The sequence below is a fragment of the Glycine max genome, chromosome 18 (genome assembly GCF_000004515.6).
Source record: "Glycine max cultivar Williams 82 chromosome 18, Glycine_max_v4.0, whole genome shotgun sequence".
Lineage (NCBI taxonomy): Eukaryota > Viridiplantae > Streptophyta > Magnoliopsida > Fabales > Fabaceae > Glycine > Glycine max.
In genome coordinates, this window is record NC_038254.2 from 17,336,445 (window position 1) to 17,358,091 (window position 21,647).

Consider the following 21,647-nt stretch of genomic DNA (forward strand, 5'->3'; position numbering starts at 1 on the left):
ACAAAAAAAAAGGTCTGTGAATTTCAAAAGTAAGGGTTCGGGAGTTGTTTACGTGCGGGGAAGGTATGAGCACTCAACACGTCTATCATAGGGGACGGTAGCCTTTAATCGAGTGCGCGCAACGTGACTTCAAGATTATTTATTTTCCCTTTTTTTATATTTTTTTTACTTTTTTGGGATCGACAAGGGTGTTGCCCTTGCTCCTACATATCCTCAGGTACAATGAGGAATTCAGACCTACGTAGTTCTTCAAAGCGAGAAAGTTGTGTGTTGAGTTGATTTTAGGCTTTTGAAAGATTCATTTTTAACTAACAAGAACAAAAAGAGGTCATTAAGGCGTTGGACCTTGAACGATCTCAAATGACTTTAATGGAGAGAAATTCTGTTATATGTTGATTTTATCTTGGTTTTGTTCATTAACTTTCAATCTCTTTAAAATGATGATTTACAGCACTAATAATCGGTTGAAGTTTATTTTACAAGAAGAAAAAAGATTACTAATGATAGAAGAAGGAGATGAAGATGCACAAAACAATAAAGAGGACCCCTAAGGGTGCATAGATCGTATCCAAATCCTTAAAACACAAACTAACCGGATGACGAACGAAGAACACCAAACGAAGAACAACGTAGAAGTTGATTACAATCGTAATTTGGTAGCGCCTCAACCTCATTTTTCTCTTCTTTCTCCTTCTTCTATCTAATTTCTCTCAGAAACCACTCAATGCTAAATGCCCAACCCCTTCATCAGCCTCCCTTACACCTATTTATAGGAAATAAGGGCATTTGGGACTATGGCAACTCGCCCAAGCGAGCTAATGCTTAGTCCTGAAGAAACTGGCTTGCCCAGGCGAGCTAGTCCCTTCAGCCCTAAGCAATTTGGGGGCCTAGGTGAGCCAAAGGCTAGCCTGGGCGAGCCAGGGTCTAGAAAATTACCTGAAATGACCCTTTTGCCCCTCCCCTTGGGTATTTTTTGCATCCATGACCAAAGCGTCGAATGATCTCACGCCTTGTGCAGAAACTAATGTCGAATAACATCTTTCAGTTAGCGAGAATCAAAACATCAGTGAATGATAGTTCCCAGACGAAATTAGGGTCTAACAGATACTATGATGAAGACATAGACATGCATGGTTTATATATTTCATTTACATTTGTGTTACCAGACATGATCTTTGCTTCAATAACATAATTTGCTAGCCTTGTGACAACCAACTAACTACCATTGCATAGCCCTTCTAATTGATCCAAATTCCTTAATAGCATGACTGATGTGCCAACCTTCAATTTTATCTTACGGTTTGGAAGACCAAATGTTCTAAGAGAACTCAAAAATTTTGATGTAAGTGCATCAAAAGCTTGACTTTCAACAAGTTCTAAATTGTCAATAGTATATGCACTAAGATATTCTTTCCCTTTGCTTACAATAATACCCAAAGAATAACAGATTTTTCTAGTTACAAAAATTAAATGGAATGTAACTTGTAGGAAGGATTAGACAACCTTGGTAAAAAAAATTAACCCATAATTAAGGACAACACATATTCATTGATTTCCTCAACAGTTTCAATTATTGGTGCTAAGATAGCCCTAGACTGCAAAATAATATGGATTGTTATATTAAACTAGTAATCCTGGATATGTGATTCGAACAATAGCATCAACGAGGTCACTAAAGTTAGTAATCAAGAACTCTTCTAGAATATCAATTTCGGCAAAACCATCATTCAATTTGTTGCCATCTCCAATCTTCAACATCCACTTCGAGAAATCTCTGAGTTTTGATGTAATAGTATTTTCTAACCCCCCTTGTAAATGCATATTTTTGGTGAGGGTTAATACTTGACATTGATCCCAAAGATAAGATGTGTTAATTGTTACATGGACAACATCTGATAGACTTCCTCTAGGAATGATCAGTAAGATTTTCCTAAAATCCCCTCCAAAAATGATGGCATTGTCGCCAAAGATCAAATCAAATTTATTGTTAACTCTCATTATATCTCTCAAAGTTCCATCCAACGCTTCAAATAGTATTTGTGTATCATCAGTTTCTCATCCCATGTGATCAACTTAGTTTGCTTCAATAATTCAGTGAGTTTATTGCCTTGGTGAATGTTGCAAACCGAATTGTCAATTGTGGGAACTTGAATCTTAAATTCATAGTGTGTTGTTCTTCCTCTTGGTAAAATCAAAGATGTTACTCTACTTGAGGCAATAGTCAACACAATTTGGGTATGGAACTATTTTTCAAAAAGGGGAAAGGAGAAAGGAAGGGTGGTTTTAGGTATGGTCTTAGAGAATAATTTAATTCACATAGGAGGAAGAATTGTTAGATTAAATGGTTGTCCTGCTTAATGATGTTTTCCCTTGGGAGGAGATGGTGGATTCGTGGGAATTGAAGGTCGATCCATTAAGAACTTCTATAGTGGCTTCTACATACAGAATAGTCATTACATGTTCAAAGCACATCCAAAGTTTTGGGGTTCGCTTGGAAAGTGATTTTGGAGAGGATTCTAACTCGACAACATTGTTCTGCCATGGTGTAAATTTGTCTTCTCTGCAATGCATTTTTTGCACACATCATGGCGAAGAAACAAACAATTTGCTTATCCAATGCCAATTCTCATATCAAGTTTGGTCTCTAGTGTATAGATGGTTGGGATTCACAATTGTACAACACAATTCTATTCAATGACACTACATACAACATGAGGGATTGCTTAAAAGGAAAGGCACAACTAAGTTCTCGTATATGTTAAGTCACTACACCTGTTGATGCTTGTAGTTGGTAAGGAATAAATCTATTTTCATGGAGTAAAGCCTCATACTCTCTCAATTCTATCACATATTCAACACCTATCATGGACATGGTTCTTACTATCAGGACCTTGTAATAGAGATTTGCCTTTTGCAAATTGGTGTATTGACCCACTAGAGTGCCTTAGGATATAATAATACTTTCTATGGAGACATATTACAATGTAGCTAGGCTAAGGATGTTCTTAGGATTAGGCAGCCTATTTTATCTTGAATTTTTTTAGGCACTTTATCATGTTAGAGCTACTGTAATTAACTTTTAGGACCACATTTTGTGGCCTTTTATGAAAGTTCACACCTTTCCCTTTCAAAAAAAAAAAAGAAGTTCATATAATTTGGTGCTGAGATTGTAAGGCGGAAGTTAATGTCTTCCCCATGAAACTTTTTCCCATGCCACTGTTGCCATATAAGAAAAATATTGCACCTTGTTGCTTGTTTACTACCTTCATGATCTTGTCAAATATGTTTCTTTGTTAATCTAGATAACAAATAAAAAAATAGAATTATCTAAATTATATTTCCTTAATTTTATTGAATTGAATTATGTAGAAATTTGATAGGTGTAAAATTGAATTGTATACCTATAATTTGAATGAAAGTATGATTGGAATTAGGATTTCAAATCAACTATATCATAATCAAGTTATGCATATACGAGCATATTTCCTAAATGAGAAATGACAAAACCATTCGGATATGGCATTGACGGATAGTCCTTTAAGTTCTTCCTGTTTGATTGCAATATATTTTCAATGTCTACCAAAGTTAAATTATGCACCTCCTCATTGTTTAAATGCAAGTACATATAGAAAATAATTGTAATTAATAAAAGTTGTCTATAATTGAAAATAGTAGCTAAAAATAAAAATATGGTTATTTAAAACAATTATATCTGGTATGCTAGACAATCTTCTTTGTTCATATAGAATCCCATCTAAAAGGCATTCCCAAGTTTGTTCCCATACTTCATTTGGCCTATTAATACCATTTGATAAAAGCATTGCAATAAACAAATTTCTCAAATAGTGTCCTCAACCCAAGTCCCTGGCTTCTTTAATAGCTTCAATGTATTCCTTATCACCATCAAGGAATCCTGATGCAAAACATGTTTCTCTGAAAGTGGGATATTGTATGTTGGCAATTGTTCTAATATCCTCATAAGATAAAGGCTCTTTTGCAATAGTTATCATTATCCTTAAGTAAAAATGCTCATCGATACTTGGTGGCACCCATATAAACCTTTCAATAGTATAACCCACCTTTTGTGGCTTTCAACATTTGTTCTTTTTTACATAGAGAAACTTGGATACAAATTGACTATAGATCAGATTCCTTACTTTATGGTACATTTTGTTTGCATCCATCCAAGATGTGAACATTGATTTTGTAGTTGTGTGCTAGTAAAAAGTAATGTAACATTGTACATTCCTTAGTATATACCTTTTCTGGTCCAAGCTGGTCTTTGATCTATTGAATGACTTGTGCATCAAAAGACAACTTCATTGTAGATGCACTTTTGTAGATGGGTACAATATTGACCTTCAAAGCTAAGGTCAAACCAATCGTATTATCCAGGTCCTATGGATACTATTTTGGATCATCTTCACCAGCCTAAATAAATAAATAATAAAAAAAATGCAGTCACAATTATAAGTTAATGATAATACAAATGACAACAAATTAGATAATATTGCATTACCCATAACATTGAAGAGGTAAATTTCTCCATACATACTTCAATAATTATATTTCTAAGATCAACAACTAATTTGTTGATGATTTCAACACAATCACAATCCCAAACAATTAATCTTGCACTGTGTTTACCATGCCACACCTCAATGTCTAACTTGTACTTAGTAAAGAAAATTAATGAATAACGAATTAGAAATAAAAGTATTATGAGTAATTAATCAAAGTATAATACTATAACAAACTTGCATTATGAGTTAGTAAGAAGAAAATAATACTATAACAACCTCAGAACATGTTTCTCATTAATTGTCCCACATTTACAGGTTAATGTTGCAATTTCATAATTTTTTTGTTTCATTTGTTGCAAGCCTGATAATGCAAGTCTTTGTTTCCCACTATCAACTTTGTAGTAGTCCCTATAGTCACAAATTGTGTCTCCTACTCCAAATATTTATGACAAATATTGATAAAGAATAACAACGGATTATAAAATTGGTAGAGAACAATATATTAGCTTCACAAAGAGATACCTTTCAAATCCGATTTATCTGAGAAATGTTTTTGACCTGGGCCTTACATATGAAATTTTCCTATTCAGAATATTGGGAACTTCCAAAGAATTGGGTTAGGTCCTAGCTTGGATTCATTTCATTTTAACCATCCCTACAATGGATAATTATAAGATATAAATAATACACAAAACTTAGAATTATTAAAATCATGTAATTCAATAGAACAAAACTTTACTCTTTGAACTTCTTTTTCAAGTCTTGTATCTCTAGTAGATCTTCATTGATTAGCTGCTTAGTGCCATGCTAGGAGTTTGATACTGACATTGGTCACCCTAGCATCATAAACATGAATGTGACTTAATGATAGTACATAACTTGGATACGAAAAAAATGGTAACAATTAGATAACAAAATATTTGTTAACCTGTAGTGGCCTTAATTCGTGCTCAGGACAACAAAATGATCGCCAAGTCAGTATTTTGATTTTGGTTATAATAATTAAGGAATTTGTTGGCATGATTATTCCAAAGAGTACAACTAAGAACCTTGCCACTACATTGTCATTAGAGTAACAAAAATCAAAAGATTAGTTTAATAGCAAAACATTTTTTCAAAATGTAGGATATAGGAAATATAATATAAATACATCAAATGTTTAGCATTAAACATGACTCTCCAATAAGATAGATTAAAACAACTTAAAGAAGCATTGTATGCTTATATATATATATTAATATATTAGGAGATATACATACCTCAAATTTTTAATATTAAACATGGTGTTCAAGTAATACCTTGCAATCCATGAGAATCATTTCGAGATACTTTACTGGATTCTCACGGCTTTGGACGTAGCACATATCTATTATTCTAACTCCTAGTTCAATGTTTCTCTTTTGCTATCAATTTATTTGACCATATAAAAGTTGCGTGTCATTCCCTGTAATAATGTGACAACAAAAAAGGTGTTATAATCCTAGATTTCCTAAGGCTGTGGGTTGTAGAAAAGTCTCCAACATAGAAACAATAGAACATGAAAGGTCTATCCATTTTAAACCACAATAGTGCATAGTAAGATAAAGACACATTAAAACATCAATCAATGCAAGCAGATTTGAAATATCAAAACCAAACAAATTCATGACCAAATAACAAAACATGAAACCCTACATGATATTGAAATATCTAACATATTTGCACTAAAGTTAAAACCAATCAATCATTTTTGCTAAAGTCAAAACACAATATCTGTTATGTTCATTTGTTACTATAAATATAACAATATTGTTATATGGTTTCTATGTTGCTAACTTTACATGAGAAATCATAATCCTATATTTCCTAAGGTTGTAGATTGTAGAAAACCCTCTAACATAGAAATAATAGAACATGAAAGGTCTATCCATTTAAAACTACAACTCTAACACACACAAAAATGGAAATGAAAGGTTTATCCATTTTAAACCACAACAAATTGAAACATCTCATAACATTAATAGAACATGAAACCCTAACAAAACCATGAACTAAACCACAAACTTAAAATTAAAAATAAGACATATTGAAGCATTAAACATTGCAAGCAAATGGTGAAATATCAAAACATGAATCGTAAACATTAACTAAATGGTGAAATAAGACAACATTTTTTTTCCAGTTATTAAACTCGGATAAGTCATTCACTTAGTGGAGTACCGGGTCATTGGGTCAGGGGTCAACTCAATGAGTAACTAGTTGACTTGCATGACTCAGTATAAAATATAATTAAATTATAATATTACGAATAAATATATAAATATTTGTGTTTGCACCAAATAATACAAAATAGATTTTTAGCTTAGTGGTAGATTATTTTTACTTGACCTGTCTCGGTTCGGTCTGAGTCAAACATCGGGTTGAGACCAATTTGATGATGTGTCACCAAGCCAGTAGCACAAATGATCGAACAAGGGAACCAACTCAACGACTAGTATGGTTCCTGATTGAATGGGTCGAACTGGTCGGGGCGAGCCGTGTTTGACAACACTAATTTTTTTCTCAAACACAAAAATTATGAAATCCGAAATAAAATCATATTCCTATCACCATCAAAAGAAAATAGAAGAGAAAAAGAACAAAAAATAGGCTACCTTCATTTCACGTTTTCTGCTTCCAATTCTTCACCAACAAAACCCTAGCAACAGATGAAAAAAACACAATAAGTACAAAAAATAAGCCAAACAAACAACACCAAAACCCCAACCAAAAGAAACAAATCTTTCTTAGATCACAAACATAACTCTTAAAAAGACACAAAGAAATGAAAATAACAACAAGAACAAAAAACCAAACCAAACCCCTAACCCAAAAAAGAAAATGCATCTCAAAATCCCCTAAAACCTAAAAAAGAGAAGGACAATGGAAAAGTTCCCTACCTCAATGTCTTGTGTTCTCCCTCGAACTTCTTTCGCTTGTGCTCATTCACTTGCAAATCCGGGTCATCTAAGTAATGTGGGTTTTTTAGTGTTAATAAAAAGAGAAAAATGATTTTTTAGAAAAGAGAAGAGAAAAAGGGTTATAAGGAGAAAATAAGGATTTTTGGTGTGAGGGAGAAGAGAAAGAGGGTTCTGTCAAATTTGAAATTTAGGGTACTCGGTCCCTTCTTGTCAATATGATTTTTGGGAACCTTTAACCCCTTGATCGAGCATTTGTAGTTTAATATTTTTATTTTCTTCTTAGCTTAATTGACATCTCTTTGACCCTTATTTTCTTAGCTTAACTTAGTCTTGGTCTTATGCAAATGATTGAGCTTAATTGAGAATTGTAGTTAATTTTCAGATTTTGTGCTTACTTGACCTATCTTCCTTGTGTAGGGCCTCAAGGACACTAAAAAACTCAAAATGGAGCATGTGAATAGTCCTAGAAAGCTAAGAAAAATATCTTCAATTGTATCACAAATAAGATTTGGCCAATTATTCAATTTAGAGGGTCAAATTAAGCTTGAAAGTTAGAACCTCTGCACTTGAATAATTGGGTTGCGAGTTTAGGATTTGTTTTGTGTAATTAGTTTAATTAGGTATATTAGATGGGCCTAATCAAGGAACATCCCTTCCTTTTGAGTATTCACTTTATATATTAGTGGAAGTTAGTTAGTTAGTTACTTCATTTTGTAAAAAACAGAATTAGTTACTTGTTTGCAAGCTTTAGGATCAAACTCTTTTCTCTCAACTGTTGTTCATTCTTCTTCCTCTTTTCACTTTTATTCTTCCATTTTCTTGCACAAAATTTCATGTTTTTTTCATTGGTGATGATCATGGAAGGCTGAATACTTAATCAATTCAAGGATCCACTTCAAGCAAGGCTGAATTTGAGTTATGGTTTAGTATTTCCAATCTTCGTGAATGTTCATCTCTCTCTTTAATCCTATTTTTTATTTTCATGATTATGATTATGCTTAGGATTAAAAACGGATTAGGTCATGGATTCATTTCTTAATTTCGAAATTTAATCACAGGTTGTTCGAATCATTTTCCAACCTAATTTGTGATCTCAAACAATTTAGGGATTGATTTGATTGAACTATCTCTAGTGCATTTGAATGATCTTTCAAATTGAACATCATTCGTAGTAACTATGATAATTTGATTTGCATTGGCTTGGTGAATTAGATTGATGCTATTAAACTTGATTAGTATTATGTTTTTGTTTTGTTCTATTTCTTCATCTCTATTTTTGTGTTTTCGCATTCCTTCACAGTCGCTTACAAACTATTCGATGAAACCCCCCCCCCCCCCTTGCTGTTTGTAAGTGAATGAACATATTGAATCATATTTCTGAGTCGACCTAGGTTAATTTTGTACTACAAAATTTCCTAGTTTTATTTGTTTTTGGAACAATTCGACAGTTGTTATCACCCTTTCTCTTTATTTATGTTCATGATGGGAGAGTGTGAGAAAAAAGTTGATTTTTGCTTTCCCAACCTCAACTCATTTGCTTGAAATTAGATGATGGAAAATGACAAAAGTGTGTAAATTACATTTTAACCCTAAAATTGGGCAGGTGTCAAAATTTGAGGTGTTAGAATTGTAATTTTCATAAGGGTTTGTATTCTTATAGAGAAAGTAGATATTAACAAACAAAACAATTATGTATACAAAAAAAAATTCTTACCATGAGTAGTGTCATATAACCTCCCATTTGCTTGTTGTCATACAAGCTCGCATATGACAACTAATCATAAGGAAATGCCACTACAACTACTCCCAAAGCATATTGCTTGTAGTAATTTAGATCATTAAGGTATTCTAGGTAGCATATGTGTACATGTGTCAAGCTTTTGTTGGTGAATACCATATTGTCAAACAAATGCAGCAAATATGCCCTAGTGGTCTAGACATAAGACTGACTAGCAACATATGTGTGATACAACCTTTGTGACCAAGTCAGTTGCACCTTGTTTCCTGTTGATGACACATCATTTGCCTTGTGGTCCATCATAATACCAAGCTCTAACCTCAACAATGCTCTAATCTCCTCCTTAGTGTACCTCGTCTGTGTGTAACCAAGGAGTTGGCCTATGATAGGTAAATGCAAAAGACATGACACAACATTGAGAACGATGATCATCTCTCCAATTATAGGTGGAAGGAAGAGGTCTCATTGTCCCATCTCTCAATAAAGGTGTTCATTATGCCTTTATTTGCAGTCGTGTATCGCGCATCATACAAGCTCGAAAGGCATGACCCATCCACGTAAGCATTCACCATTGCTTGGGTAGGATAAGGCATAACCTTACCACCATGGTTGACCAGCTTCAACTTTGCTCTGGGCTCACTGATCCAAACATGCTCAACTACACAGTCCTTATAGGACTAAAGCAACGCCAAATCCCTAGGGCCACCTCCAAATGACAGTTCGATGATACGGTCAACAGGCGATATTTGTGGCTATGCATGTACCTCAAGCTATGCCTCATGTTGTCCCTCAGGTTGTGTTGTTGTTGTCACCGAGCCGCATGTTGCATCACGTTGTCTTGACATAGTCACATGTCACTACCTTTGCCTTTCTGCATCTAAGACATGAGAAGCTATTTTTGTGCGAACCATCTTAAAAGGCTAATTAAAAATTAAAATTAAGAGAAAAAAATTAAACAATAACATAAATAATTATAAAAAATAAAAAATGAAAAACATAATGGAATCATATTTTTGTTAAGGGGATCCAAGGGGTGTATGTCTTTAAGAAAAAAAGGTATAATGAGTAATTTAAATATAAAAAGGGGGAGAGGCAATGTACATAGAAAAAATGAGAGGTGTAAATAGTAAGTATTGGGTGAAGGAAGCATCTTGTCTTGTTGTCCACATGTGCACTTGATCGAAAAAGGTTGGTTAAACAAAATAATAAAATCAAGGCTTTTGCTTTGTGCACCTAACATTCTACTTATGCACCCCACAATCTTTTAATATTCCAAAAATACTTGTATTACTTCTTCTTCTTCTTCCTTTTACGTTGTTCACTCATTCATTCTATTTTTTTGTGTTTTTGTTCATTCTCGTGAGAGGAGAGGTGCTTTATGTTCGCTTTGGTCGAGTTGCAAGTGTTACGGTGGTATGTCGACAAGTGGTTTTGGTTGGTGTGGCTGTTAGCGATGAAGGTAAGCTACAACTTCTATTAGATCTAGATTTTTTGTTGCGTATACAACTTACAGATTGACAATCCATTAGTAACTTACGGATTCACAATCCGTATGTTACTTACTAATTGACAATCCATAAGTATCATACGGATTGACAATAGAAAATGTGGGTGTCTCTTTAAGCTATGTGGGAAACCAGTGGTTAGAGGCAAAAGATGAATGGTGAAGTTAATGTGTGGGAGTCACAATTATGAATTGGTCAAGTCATTAGTTGGACATCCATACATTGGTCAATTAACTAAGGATAAAAAGATTATTATTGCCGATATGACAAAGTTAATGGTGAAATCAAGAAATATTCTGCTAACGTTGAAAGAGCACAATGCCAATAGTTATACAACAATCAAGCAAGTATACAATGCAACAAATGCATATCGTTCTTCCATAAGAGACAATAATACTGAAATTCAACAACTAGTGAAGCTTCTTGAACAAGATAAGTATATTCATTGGCATAGATTGAAGGATGAAGATGTCGTACGTGATATCTTTTGGAGTTATCTTGATGCAGTCAAGCAATGCAATGCTTGTAATCTAGTATTTTTTTTTATAGATAATACCTATAAAACAAACATGTACAGACTTTTATTACTTGACTTTGTTGGTGTCACACCAGTAGGGATGACATTTTCTGTTGGTTTTGCCTATTTGGAGGGAGAACATCTAAATAATGTTGTTTGGGCTTTAGAATGATTTCGAGGTCTTTTTCTCAGACGTGATGCCCTCCCTGGAGTTATTGTTACCGACAAAGATCTAACATTGATAAATGTCGTGAAAACTGTATTCCCTGAGTGTACCAACTTGTCGTGTCAGTTTCAAATTGATAAAAATATGAAGACAAATTGTAAATCCCTGGTTTGTAAAAAAATGCATGGGATTATGTCATGGAAGCCTGGGGGAGTTTGGTTGATTGTCCTTCTGAGGAATAGTTTGATGGGTGCCTTATGAAGTTTGAAATTGCTTATTCACCATGGCCAATGTTTGTTGACTATGTCAACCAAACATGGATAATTCCCCACAAAGAAAGATTTGTTAAAGCTTGGATGAATAAGGTCATGCACTTAGGAAACACAATAACTAACAGGTATGAAAATTGTAAACCTTTTTTGTTGTTTAGGATTTATGACTTAATGGATAAAAATAGTTGTCTCTGTTTATTTTTTTGTGTATTTCATATTTAGGGTTGAATATGCTTATTGGGCCTTAAAAAGACTACTACATAATAGCTTTGGAGACCTATATAGTGTTCGGGAAGCCATGAACAACATGATCACACCGCAACAAATTGAAATTAAGGCATCTTTTGAGACAAGTACACATGTGGTTGGACATGTTTTTAAAGTTACCTTATATAAGAAACTACTTGGCATGGTATCAAGGTATGCTTTAAATTAGATTGATGTTGAGTATGAGCATGTGAGTTATGTTGGTATTGATAGTTCTCGTTGTGGATGTGTAATGAGAAATACTCATGGTATTCCTTGTGTATGCGAGCTAGTTAGATATATTGTCGGTAGCATACCTCTAGGTGTAATCCATATGTTTTGGCAAAGGCTAAGTTTTTCAGCCCAAGGGTTATCAGAGTCCGAAGTCAGCATAATCGAAGAGATGAAAACCATATCCAAGCGATTTGAAGAACTTGATGTTTGTGGCAAAGTTACTCTAAAGAGTAAACTTCGGGAAATTGCTTACCCAAATCTAAACCCTATGTGTCCTCCTCCATAAAAGGTCAAAACAAAAGGTGCTCAGAAGAAACCGATGACCAAACATCAAAGATCAACAAAGCGTGATTCGTCTTACTGGGAGTATGTTGATGCATTACATTTTGTGCAAAATAGTAATTCTTCAGTCAAACGTAGTGCATCATCATCTGAGCAAGCAAGTCCAAGAAGGACCATGCCGATGTTGGATCAATTTCATCCATGCATTCATGATTCCATTGAAAACATTATTGATGTCAAAGCTAATGGTAATTGTGGATATCGTGCAATTGTTGCCTTATTAGGTATGGGTGAAAATTCATGGTCTTTGGTGCACAACTATTTGCTTAAAGAACTTGCAAAATGATCTGATGAGTGTATCAACCTGCTTAGTAGCATAGACAACTTTGATGAATTAAAGCGGTCCCTACTTGTTGATGGATTATCCATGGTATATAATTTTTGTTATGTTTTGTTGGATTAAATTTGGTTTAAATAAATGTAATTATAACTGTTACATGCAGGTTACCATGGATAAGTGGATGGATATAACTAACATGGGATATGTGATTGCATCAAGATAAAATGTCATCCTTGTTTCTCTTTCTCTCCAACAAAGCATGACATTTTTTCTCTTAAAAGTCAACCACCAAGAAATTGTTTTGTTCATCGCGTAATATATATCGATCATATGTATGGTACTTATTTTATTTAGGTAAAAACATGATCATCCTATTTGTTTAATTTATGTATTTATAATAACAATTGTAATATTGTTTAATAATATACTAGGAAAAACTATCGATCAATTTATTTTATTCCTTTTTAATATTTTTTTAATTAACAATATATCTTTTTTAGACAATATATATTAAGTTATATCAATTTTACAAAATAAGAATAAACTCATGTTTTACATCATGTAATTAAAAATTATAAAAATGAAATATAAAAAAGAAATATTAAATCGGTGAACCATATTTAAATATTAATTAATAAAAATATTTTCAAATATTAAAGAACATTTGAAGTTGAATAAGAATGTTCGTCCATTTGAAATGATTTTTTTTAGTTAAAATCAATTTTATTCCTTATTTATTTAATTCAAGAATATTTTTATATTTTAAATTAACAATTTGATTAATGTTCAAATTTTTTCAATTAAAAATATAAATTTGTTAATATAAAAGTATATTAAATAGAAAATAAAATTTATGAGATAGAATTTTTATGAAGTTTAAAATTTTATAAAAATACAAACTTGATACATGTATATAAAAACATAATATATATCATACCAAATTTTGGTATGATTTTTATAACATTTAATATTTTGTTAAATATTAATATCATTAACTATTGTGTGTATTTTATAAAATAAAACTATCGTGTGTGTATATATATATATATATATATATATATATATATATTAATATATATTTTTTATTAATTAAAATATGATAGATAAATACATTAAAAAAGTATAAATTATAAATTAATATAATATAACGGGACACTAAATAGTTTTATAATTTAATGTAATAAAAAATTCAAATATTATGGCAGTACTTTTTTTTAAGGAATTATTGCAGTATTTTTAGTTTTAAGGGGACGCGTGAATTTTTTGATGATGCGAACGAGGGAATTTAGCGGGGCCCGGAGGGAATTTAGCACGCCTAATTACGCGAACGAGGGTTCCGGAAAATAAGAAAAACAAAAACAAAAACAAAAATAAAATATACGCGAGGGCAAAACCGTCAAAACAAGAATTTGGGGGGTTGAAGTTGAACTTGAATCTCTTGGTTTCAGCGTTGTTTGGAAGAAGAAGCACCAACCCAACCCAAGTAGCGTTTGCGTTGCGCCCGAGATATTCTTCATTCTTCTTTCTTGGTTCGCGTTTAAAAGCGAAATTGGTTGGTTGATTCGTTCGCAGAGAGAGAGAGAGAAGAAGAAGCGATCGCATGAAAAATTGAAGGATGAAGGGATGGGATGGGATTCAATCTTCGTTCTCTTCTCGATCGAGTTCCACGTTGGGCCAACAACAACAACAACCTCCCTCGCGAACGGTTCGACTCGGCCGAGTTCAGCCTCAGGCTCCGACTCACCGCACCATCTTCTGCAACGATCGCGAGGCCAATCTTCCCATCCGATTCAAGGTTCCACCATTTTTCTCTTCGATTTCGTTTTTTTTTTTGTTTTTGTTGCGAGTAACTGACTTTTCTGATTGCTTTTTTATTTCAAATATATTTCAATTCGTTGTTGTGTTTTGTGGTTAATTGATGTTGATGATGTCTCGTTCAGTGTTTGTTTTAGTGAGTTTTGTTTATGTATGATTAGAAAAAAGATCGAAGGTTGAGGTTAGTTCAGCTTTGGTGAGTAGATGTGTTTGTGGATTAAACAAGTGTTTGTTTTGATTGATCTTCAAATTGGTTGAAGAATTTCTATGTGGATGTATTCTTTTGCACTTCGAAATTGTAAACAAACTAATGTTTTGTTTTTACTGGATCTATTTGTTGGAAGAAGATACCTGTGGGGTTTGCTTGAGGAATGCATTTTCAGTTACTTAATAAGAGACAATTACTTAGTATGTTTAGTTTAGATTAACTTTTAGCAAAATTAATTCAAAATTTCAAGTTAATAGTGAAGCAACACAATGTAGCTTTTGGATTTTTCACTTTTTTTTTAACGTACACTTGGTGGCTTCAATGGAAAACCAAACATACTTAGTGAAATTCATCCACCTTGATGGTTGAGCGTTTCAAATTTCAATCAAATAGAATAATAAGAGAAGCAGGGATTACTTGGTTTTGGCATTTTCCTTTTCTTTGAAGGAGATTCTTAGTTGAATGTTTTGATTATGAGATGACGTAAGGTCCGGCTGGATGTGTCCTTTTCTTTTCAAGTTTTTTAAAGAGTAAATTACTTTTCTAGTTTCTTCTGAAATAAATTTCTCTTACTACTAGACTATAGGTTTATAATGACAATGTTAGAGAGAAAGTTGAGGGAGCACCTATTGTAAAAATGATGGTAGAAGCTTGCCTTAGGTGGTTTAAACATGTATAGAGAAGACCTGTAGAAGCCCTCGCAAAGAAAATAGATCAGGTGAAGTGTTTTTTTTTTGGAAGGCAAACATAGATATATATATTATTAATAATATCAGATCAGTACCAGAAGTACTGATGAATTACACATAAATACAAGACACTAAGAGTGTCGCCTCCCAACCAAAACAAACCCTCCAAAAATCCACTACAAAGGATAAAATATCCAACCCAAACAGATATACAATAAACCCAGCCCATATCAACTAAAATAAGCCACAAGGTTAGAAGACCATTGGTTGAAGGAAATACTGAAGTGTTTCTCTCTGGTCTTTAACCACGACCAATTGAGAAATAAAGCATCCTCCATCACTTTAGATGGTTGAAAGTGATTACCCTCGAAAACCAGCTGATTTCTATGCTTCCATATAGAGTTAGTCAGAGCTACCCACCATCCATATCGACAAGATTGATTTTGCCCTACTGCATAGCCCTCACAGAATTGAATAAAGTGTGCTGCTGGAGATGATGCAATGGGGCCAACCATCTGATTCCAGCTCATTGATTCCCACCACAGTCCTAAGGTCATTTCACAATTGAAGAACAAGTGATCCACCTCCTCTTGAGCATTCCCACACAGAGGGCAAGAAGTGTCCTGCATCTGCACGTTTCTTCGAAGGAGATTTCCTCTAGTGGGCAGTCTATCTAGGATAAGTCTCCAAGAGAAAATCGCAGCCCTTGGGGGTACATTCAGATTCCATACAATCTTCAAGATGTTGGCCTCCATAATTGGGGTGCTGGTCTTCAAAAGTCTGTACGCAGACTTAGTAGAATAAATACCACTGGGATCAGCTTTCCAAACTCGAATATCCTGCATATGAGGCTGGATTTGAATGCCAGTAATTGCTTCCATGAATGTGACAGCTGTATGCTGCTCATGGTCAAATAAATTTCTTCTCCACTTCAAGTCCCAACACCACTTGCCTTGGGAAAAGATTCCCATGTTGAATATGGTATTGTTCTGCTGCTCATTAATCAGGAATAGCTGAGTGAATTGCTGTTCAAGATTATAATCTTCCCCCAACCAATTATCTTTCCAGAATTTTATTTTTTCCCCTCCTCCCACCTTCCAAACCATCTGCTGCTGGATAATACTGAATTCAGGCTGATGATATAACTTTCGGAGGTCCCTCCACCAATGAGACTGCCAAGATTTATCCCTCCCACTGCTAAGATCTGACCATCCACCATATTTAGACAATAAGATTCTAACCCACAGCTGATTATGATTAGAAGATAAAGCCCATATCCATCTACCCATCAGAGCTGTATTGAATTTAGAAATATCTTTGATTCCTAGACCCCCATCCTCCTTAGAGAGAGACACTACTTCCCATTTCACCCAAGGGATTTTTTTATGCCCTTGAACACCCCCCCATAGGAAGTTCCTTTGCAAGGAGACAAGCTTGAGAGCTATTCTTCGAGGAGGCTTGAAAAAAGATAAGGTATAAATAGGGAGGGCAGTGAGGACAGAATTGATGAGAGTAACCTTTCCAGCCATGGATAAAATTTTCTGGTTCCATTTAGACAATTTATCTTCATATTTCCTGATCAGCGGTTCCCACACCAAGCTGTTGGTGGACTTTTCCCCAATGGGAATGCCCAGATAATAGAAAGGAATCTCCATATGTCTATAGTTCAAAAATTCTGCTGCCTCATGAATCCAGTTGACCTCAGCTCCAAAGATCCCAACTTGACTTTTTGCAAAGTTAATCTTCAATCTAGATGCCAATTCAAAACCCCTCAGCATAGACTTCAAAGCAATAACATTATCCCATGAAGCATGCCCCACAAATACTGTATCGTCTGCATATTGCAGAATATTAACCTGCTCATTTTGCTTCCCTACCTGAAAACTTGTGTACAGATTCTTCTCTATTGCAACCCTCATCATTCCAGTTAAGCCTTCAGCCACTATGTTGAAGAGCAAGGGGGCTAGGGGATCCCCTTGTCTCAAACCTCTAGTGGGAGCAAACTCCTTTGTGGGGCTGCCATTTATTAGGATTGATATAGTGGCAGATTGTAAACAGGCATTGATCCATTTTCTCCATGTAGAATTGAACCCCATCCTATCCAACATGTAATCCAGGAAAGACCATGAAACAGAATCATACGCTTTCTCGAAGTCTACCTTAAAGATCAAAGCTGGCTTCTTACATCTTTTAGCTTCCTCCACAACCTCATTGAGAATCAAGGTTCCATGAAGGATATGTCTATCCTTTATGAAAGCTGATTGTCTTTCATCAATAAGGCTAGGTACCACCATCCTCAGTCTATTTGCCAATAGTTTGGCTATTATTTTATACATGCATCCTATAAGGGATATAGGTCTGTAGTCGTTGAAAGTCTGAGGTTGATTTGATTTTGGAATTAAGGCCAGAAAAGAGGCGTTACTGCCTTTAGGGAAGCTACCATGCACATGGAATTCGTCCATGAATCTCCTAAATTCTGGTTTTATTACCCCCCAAAACTCCTTGATAAAATTAAAATTAAATCCATCCGGTCCAGGAGATTTATCTCCTCCACAGCTCCAAACAGCAGCTTGAAGTTCTTGATCTGAAAAAGAAGCAGTCAGCTCCTCTCTTTGGCTGTGAGTGATTCTATTGAAGTGAACCCCATCCAAAGTAGGTCTACAAAAATTTTCCTCAGAGGTTTACTATAAATGTCGCAGATGCAGTCTGCTCCCCATCTTTTTCCCATTGCAGTCTGGACTTTGTAGTTTGTATCCACTTCTCTAGTCATAGATGTTGGCCACATCTCTAGCCACTCGAATATTTTCAGCATATTTCCTTTTAGTGTGCTAAATTCTAATTAACAAGCTTAAAGCTTAGTAAAGTTTAGCTTGAGTGTGAGTGTTAGAATATTTAGAAAATATCTCAAAGTCATAATATCATTGTTATATCTTATTGGAATATTTTAGAGTATCTAACTGCTTGTTTTCTCTGAGAAAAAGGTTTATGTTTTTGTTAATTGCTTTCATTTTAATTATAAAAATGCCAAATCATTTTAACTTTGTTTCTTATTTTCTAAGATTTGTATAGGAAATAGTGAAATCAATAAAAAGTTGTTTTCATATTTATATAGGAAATATTGAAATCAATAAAAACCTTTGAAAATAAGAAATAAAATGTCATTTTTTAAACTTAAAATTGGGAACTGAAACATTTTGTTAAACCAAATATGCCCTCAAATGATTTCTTAGGAATGTTTTCCTTGTTTCATTTTATTTCCTAGTTTATTTCATATTTAATTAGCATTACTCTACCAAAAAAAAGATTTAATTAGCATTAGGAATCCGGTATTAGAATAAATAGGGATTGATGCTCTTTGTATTTTGCAACATATTATTACAAGCCATATATCACTATCATATTCTAATATTCAGAGTTTGCTCTCTCTTTCCTCCTTTACTTAAATCCCTATAATCCAAACTGGTAGGAATGACATTTGTGATTTGACATCGTTTTTGAAGTATTTATTTTTATGAATACAATGTGTAGGATTTAAAGTTTTCGTGACAAAAGGAGGTGAGTTGGAGGTAAATCTTAAAATTGTAAATTGAATTGTAGGATGATATGAAATTCATAATCCATATTCCATAAATGTCAAGCATCATATTCATAAGTCATGACCAACAAAGTAGTAAGAAACTTAACAATTCCAAAACACAAGTACAAAATACATTAAAGGCATAAAACTTAAATACCAAAAGCAAATAGTAATACTCTAATCCTAGAATCTAAATGTCTAATCTAACAAATGTGCCACGTTATAGGAGTATACTTGCTCGGTAGTGTAGTTTTCTTTTCTTAGCTAATCTATAAAGGCTAAACTACAGTTAGTAGTTAGTCTATAGTTAGTTAGTTAACTGTTAGGACAGCTATTTGACAACTGTCACTAACTAACTTAGGTTAGTTGACACTTGACAATTACAGTTGTGTAACTAATTATAAAAACTGAGGTTTACTCTATTTCCTCTTGGGTTGAATAATATCATTCTTTTCACCTCAATTCAGTTTTCTAATTCTCTCTCTCAAGTTTCCTTTATGGCATCAGAGCTCTGTTTTGATCTCTAGATTTTTCATGGCTTCTGCTTCCAATCCTCCTCCTCCCCCTCCTCCACCAAGGAACGGTGGCACTCCGGTGTAACTTTAACTGGCGCAACTACAAAAGAGTTTTCGCACTGGATCTTGGAGAAGCTGACAAACTCCAACTACCTTCTAAGGTGTCAACAGGTTGAATCTGTGATCAAAGGCCATCGTCTTCATCATCTTCTCACTAATCCTCAAATTCCGCTCGATACACCACTCTTGCCGATTGTGATATTGGAAATACCTCACCTTAGTTCTTACCTTGGGGGCAACAAGATCAGCTCCTACACTTGTGGCTACAATCCACCATTTCCGGCGAAGTTCTTCCAAGACTCGTTGGTTGCAAATCGTCCTAACATCTTTGGGACAAGCTTCATTTGCATTTTCAGTCCATTGTTCGTGCAAAGAAGTGTCGACTTCGTAATGATCTTCGTAACATTTCTCTCAATAATAGTTGAATTTCTGATTATCTGCTTTGTATTTAAACTATAATCGACTCGCTTTTGTCGATTGAAGAATATGTTTCAGATCCGAAAATGTCAACATAGTACTTGATGGTTTGCCTGATGAATTTGAGTCTCTTATTACTTTCGTTAGTGGAAAGTTTGAATCTCTCTCTGTTGATGAGGTTGCAACCCTACTTTTGGCTCATGAGACTCGATTATCTTGCAAGAAAGCTCTTACTTTGATTAATCTTACTAAAGCTGATAAATCTAGTTTTAGCCTAATTCTTCTCAACAAGTGTTTTCTGGCAACTCTACTTCTGCAAATCTGCAAGCTTAAGTTGCTCAGGGCCAGTCTAGCTCCTCATCAAACTCTGGATCGAATTACAACAACTATAATGGTGGAAATCGGTTCTTTAACTCTGGTTGTGGTGGTGGCCGTGGCAGAGGTTGCTACTCCAATGTGCAGTGTCAGATTTGCCATAAAAATGGACATGAGGCTTCTTTCTGCTATTACAGGCATGATGATGATTATGTTCCCACTCAACCAATGGATTACCCCAACCAATACCCCAATTACTCTCAATCTCTGCCTTCACCCAAAATCCCAATCCCTCTCCCAATCAGGATCAAAATCAGAACCCTAATTGCTATCCCAATCAGAATTCTAATCAACCTCAGCACAACCAATATAATCAGTATTCTTCTCAGCATCAATACAACAATTAGTACAAATTACAACCAAGATTTCAAGAATGCATTTTTCTGGGCTATTTTCTTTCTCACAAAGGTTATAAATGCATGGCTGCAGATGGAAGAGTTTACATCTCCAAAGATGTAGTCTTTGATGAACTTAGGTTTCCTTTTCCCAAGTTAATGGGGGAACCAGCTTCAGAACCTTCTTCTATTGCTTCACACAGTCAACAAATTTTGACTGTTCTGCCAATTTCTCACACAGAAGCTTCCTCTGTCTCTGCTTCTCTAACATCTGCTCCTTCTGCATCTGCTTCTCCAGCAGCCTCTATTCAGTCACCAGCAGCTTCAACATCAGTGAATATTAATCATGCTTCTGCTTCTCAGGATTTACCACTTCCAGTGCAAGAAACTTTGCCTTCAGTCACTGTTTCTGTGCAAGAGAACTTGTCTCAAGCTGGTGATTCTTCTCCTGCTGTGCTTTTCAGACCTGATAACATTCATCCCATGTGTACTAGGGCCAAAGCTGGTGTTGTTAAACCCAGACTTCAGCCCACTCTGCATCTAACTCATTCTGAACCGAAGTCTACCAAGACAGCCCTTTCTAATCCCACATGGTTTGCAGCCATGAAAACTGAATATGAGGTCTTGATTAAGAATGGTACCTGGTCCCTTACTGAACTTCCTCCTAATAGGTCTGCTGTTGGTTGCAAATGGGTGTTTAGGGTAAAGGAAAACCCTAATGGTACTGTCAGCAAGTACAAGGCTAGGCAGCCAAAGGTTTCCATTAGAAACTTGGTTATGATTACATTGAGACCTTCTCTCCTCTAATCAAACCAGTTACTGTCAGAATCCTCCTTACTCTTGCCATTATTCACAAATGGAACTCCTCAGTGTCCTTTGACAACGAGAAAGATC

General features: G+C 34.6%; 1 protein-coding gene across 2 annotated transcripts in view; it reads left to right on the forward strand.

Annotated features, from left to right (window-relative positions):
* The first annotated feature begins 14,169 nt into the window (after positions 1-14,169).
* Positions 14,170-21,647, forward strand: part of LOC100815547 (phospholipid-transporting ATPase 3) — a 59,399-nt gene continuing 51,921 nt past the window's right edge. Inside the window, exon 1 of one of the 2 annotated variants that reach the window (XM_041011664.1) lies at positions 14,170-14,557. In XM_041011664.1, the coding sequence (XP_040867598.1) occupies positions 14,378-14,557 (180 nt within the window). In that variant the 5' untranslated portion in view covers positions 14,170-14,377. The remainder of the gene's footprint in view (positions 14,558-21,647) is intronic. The other variant, XM_003553164.5, reaches the window with a different exon arrangement.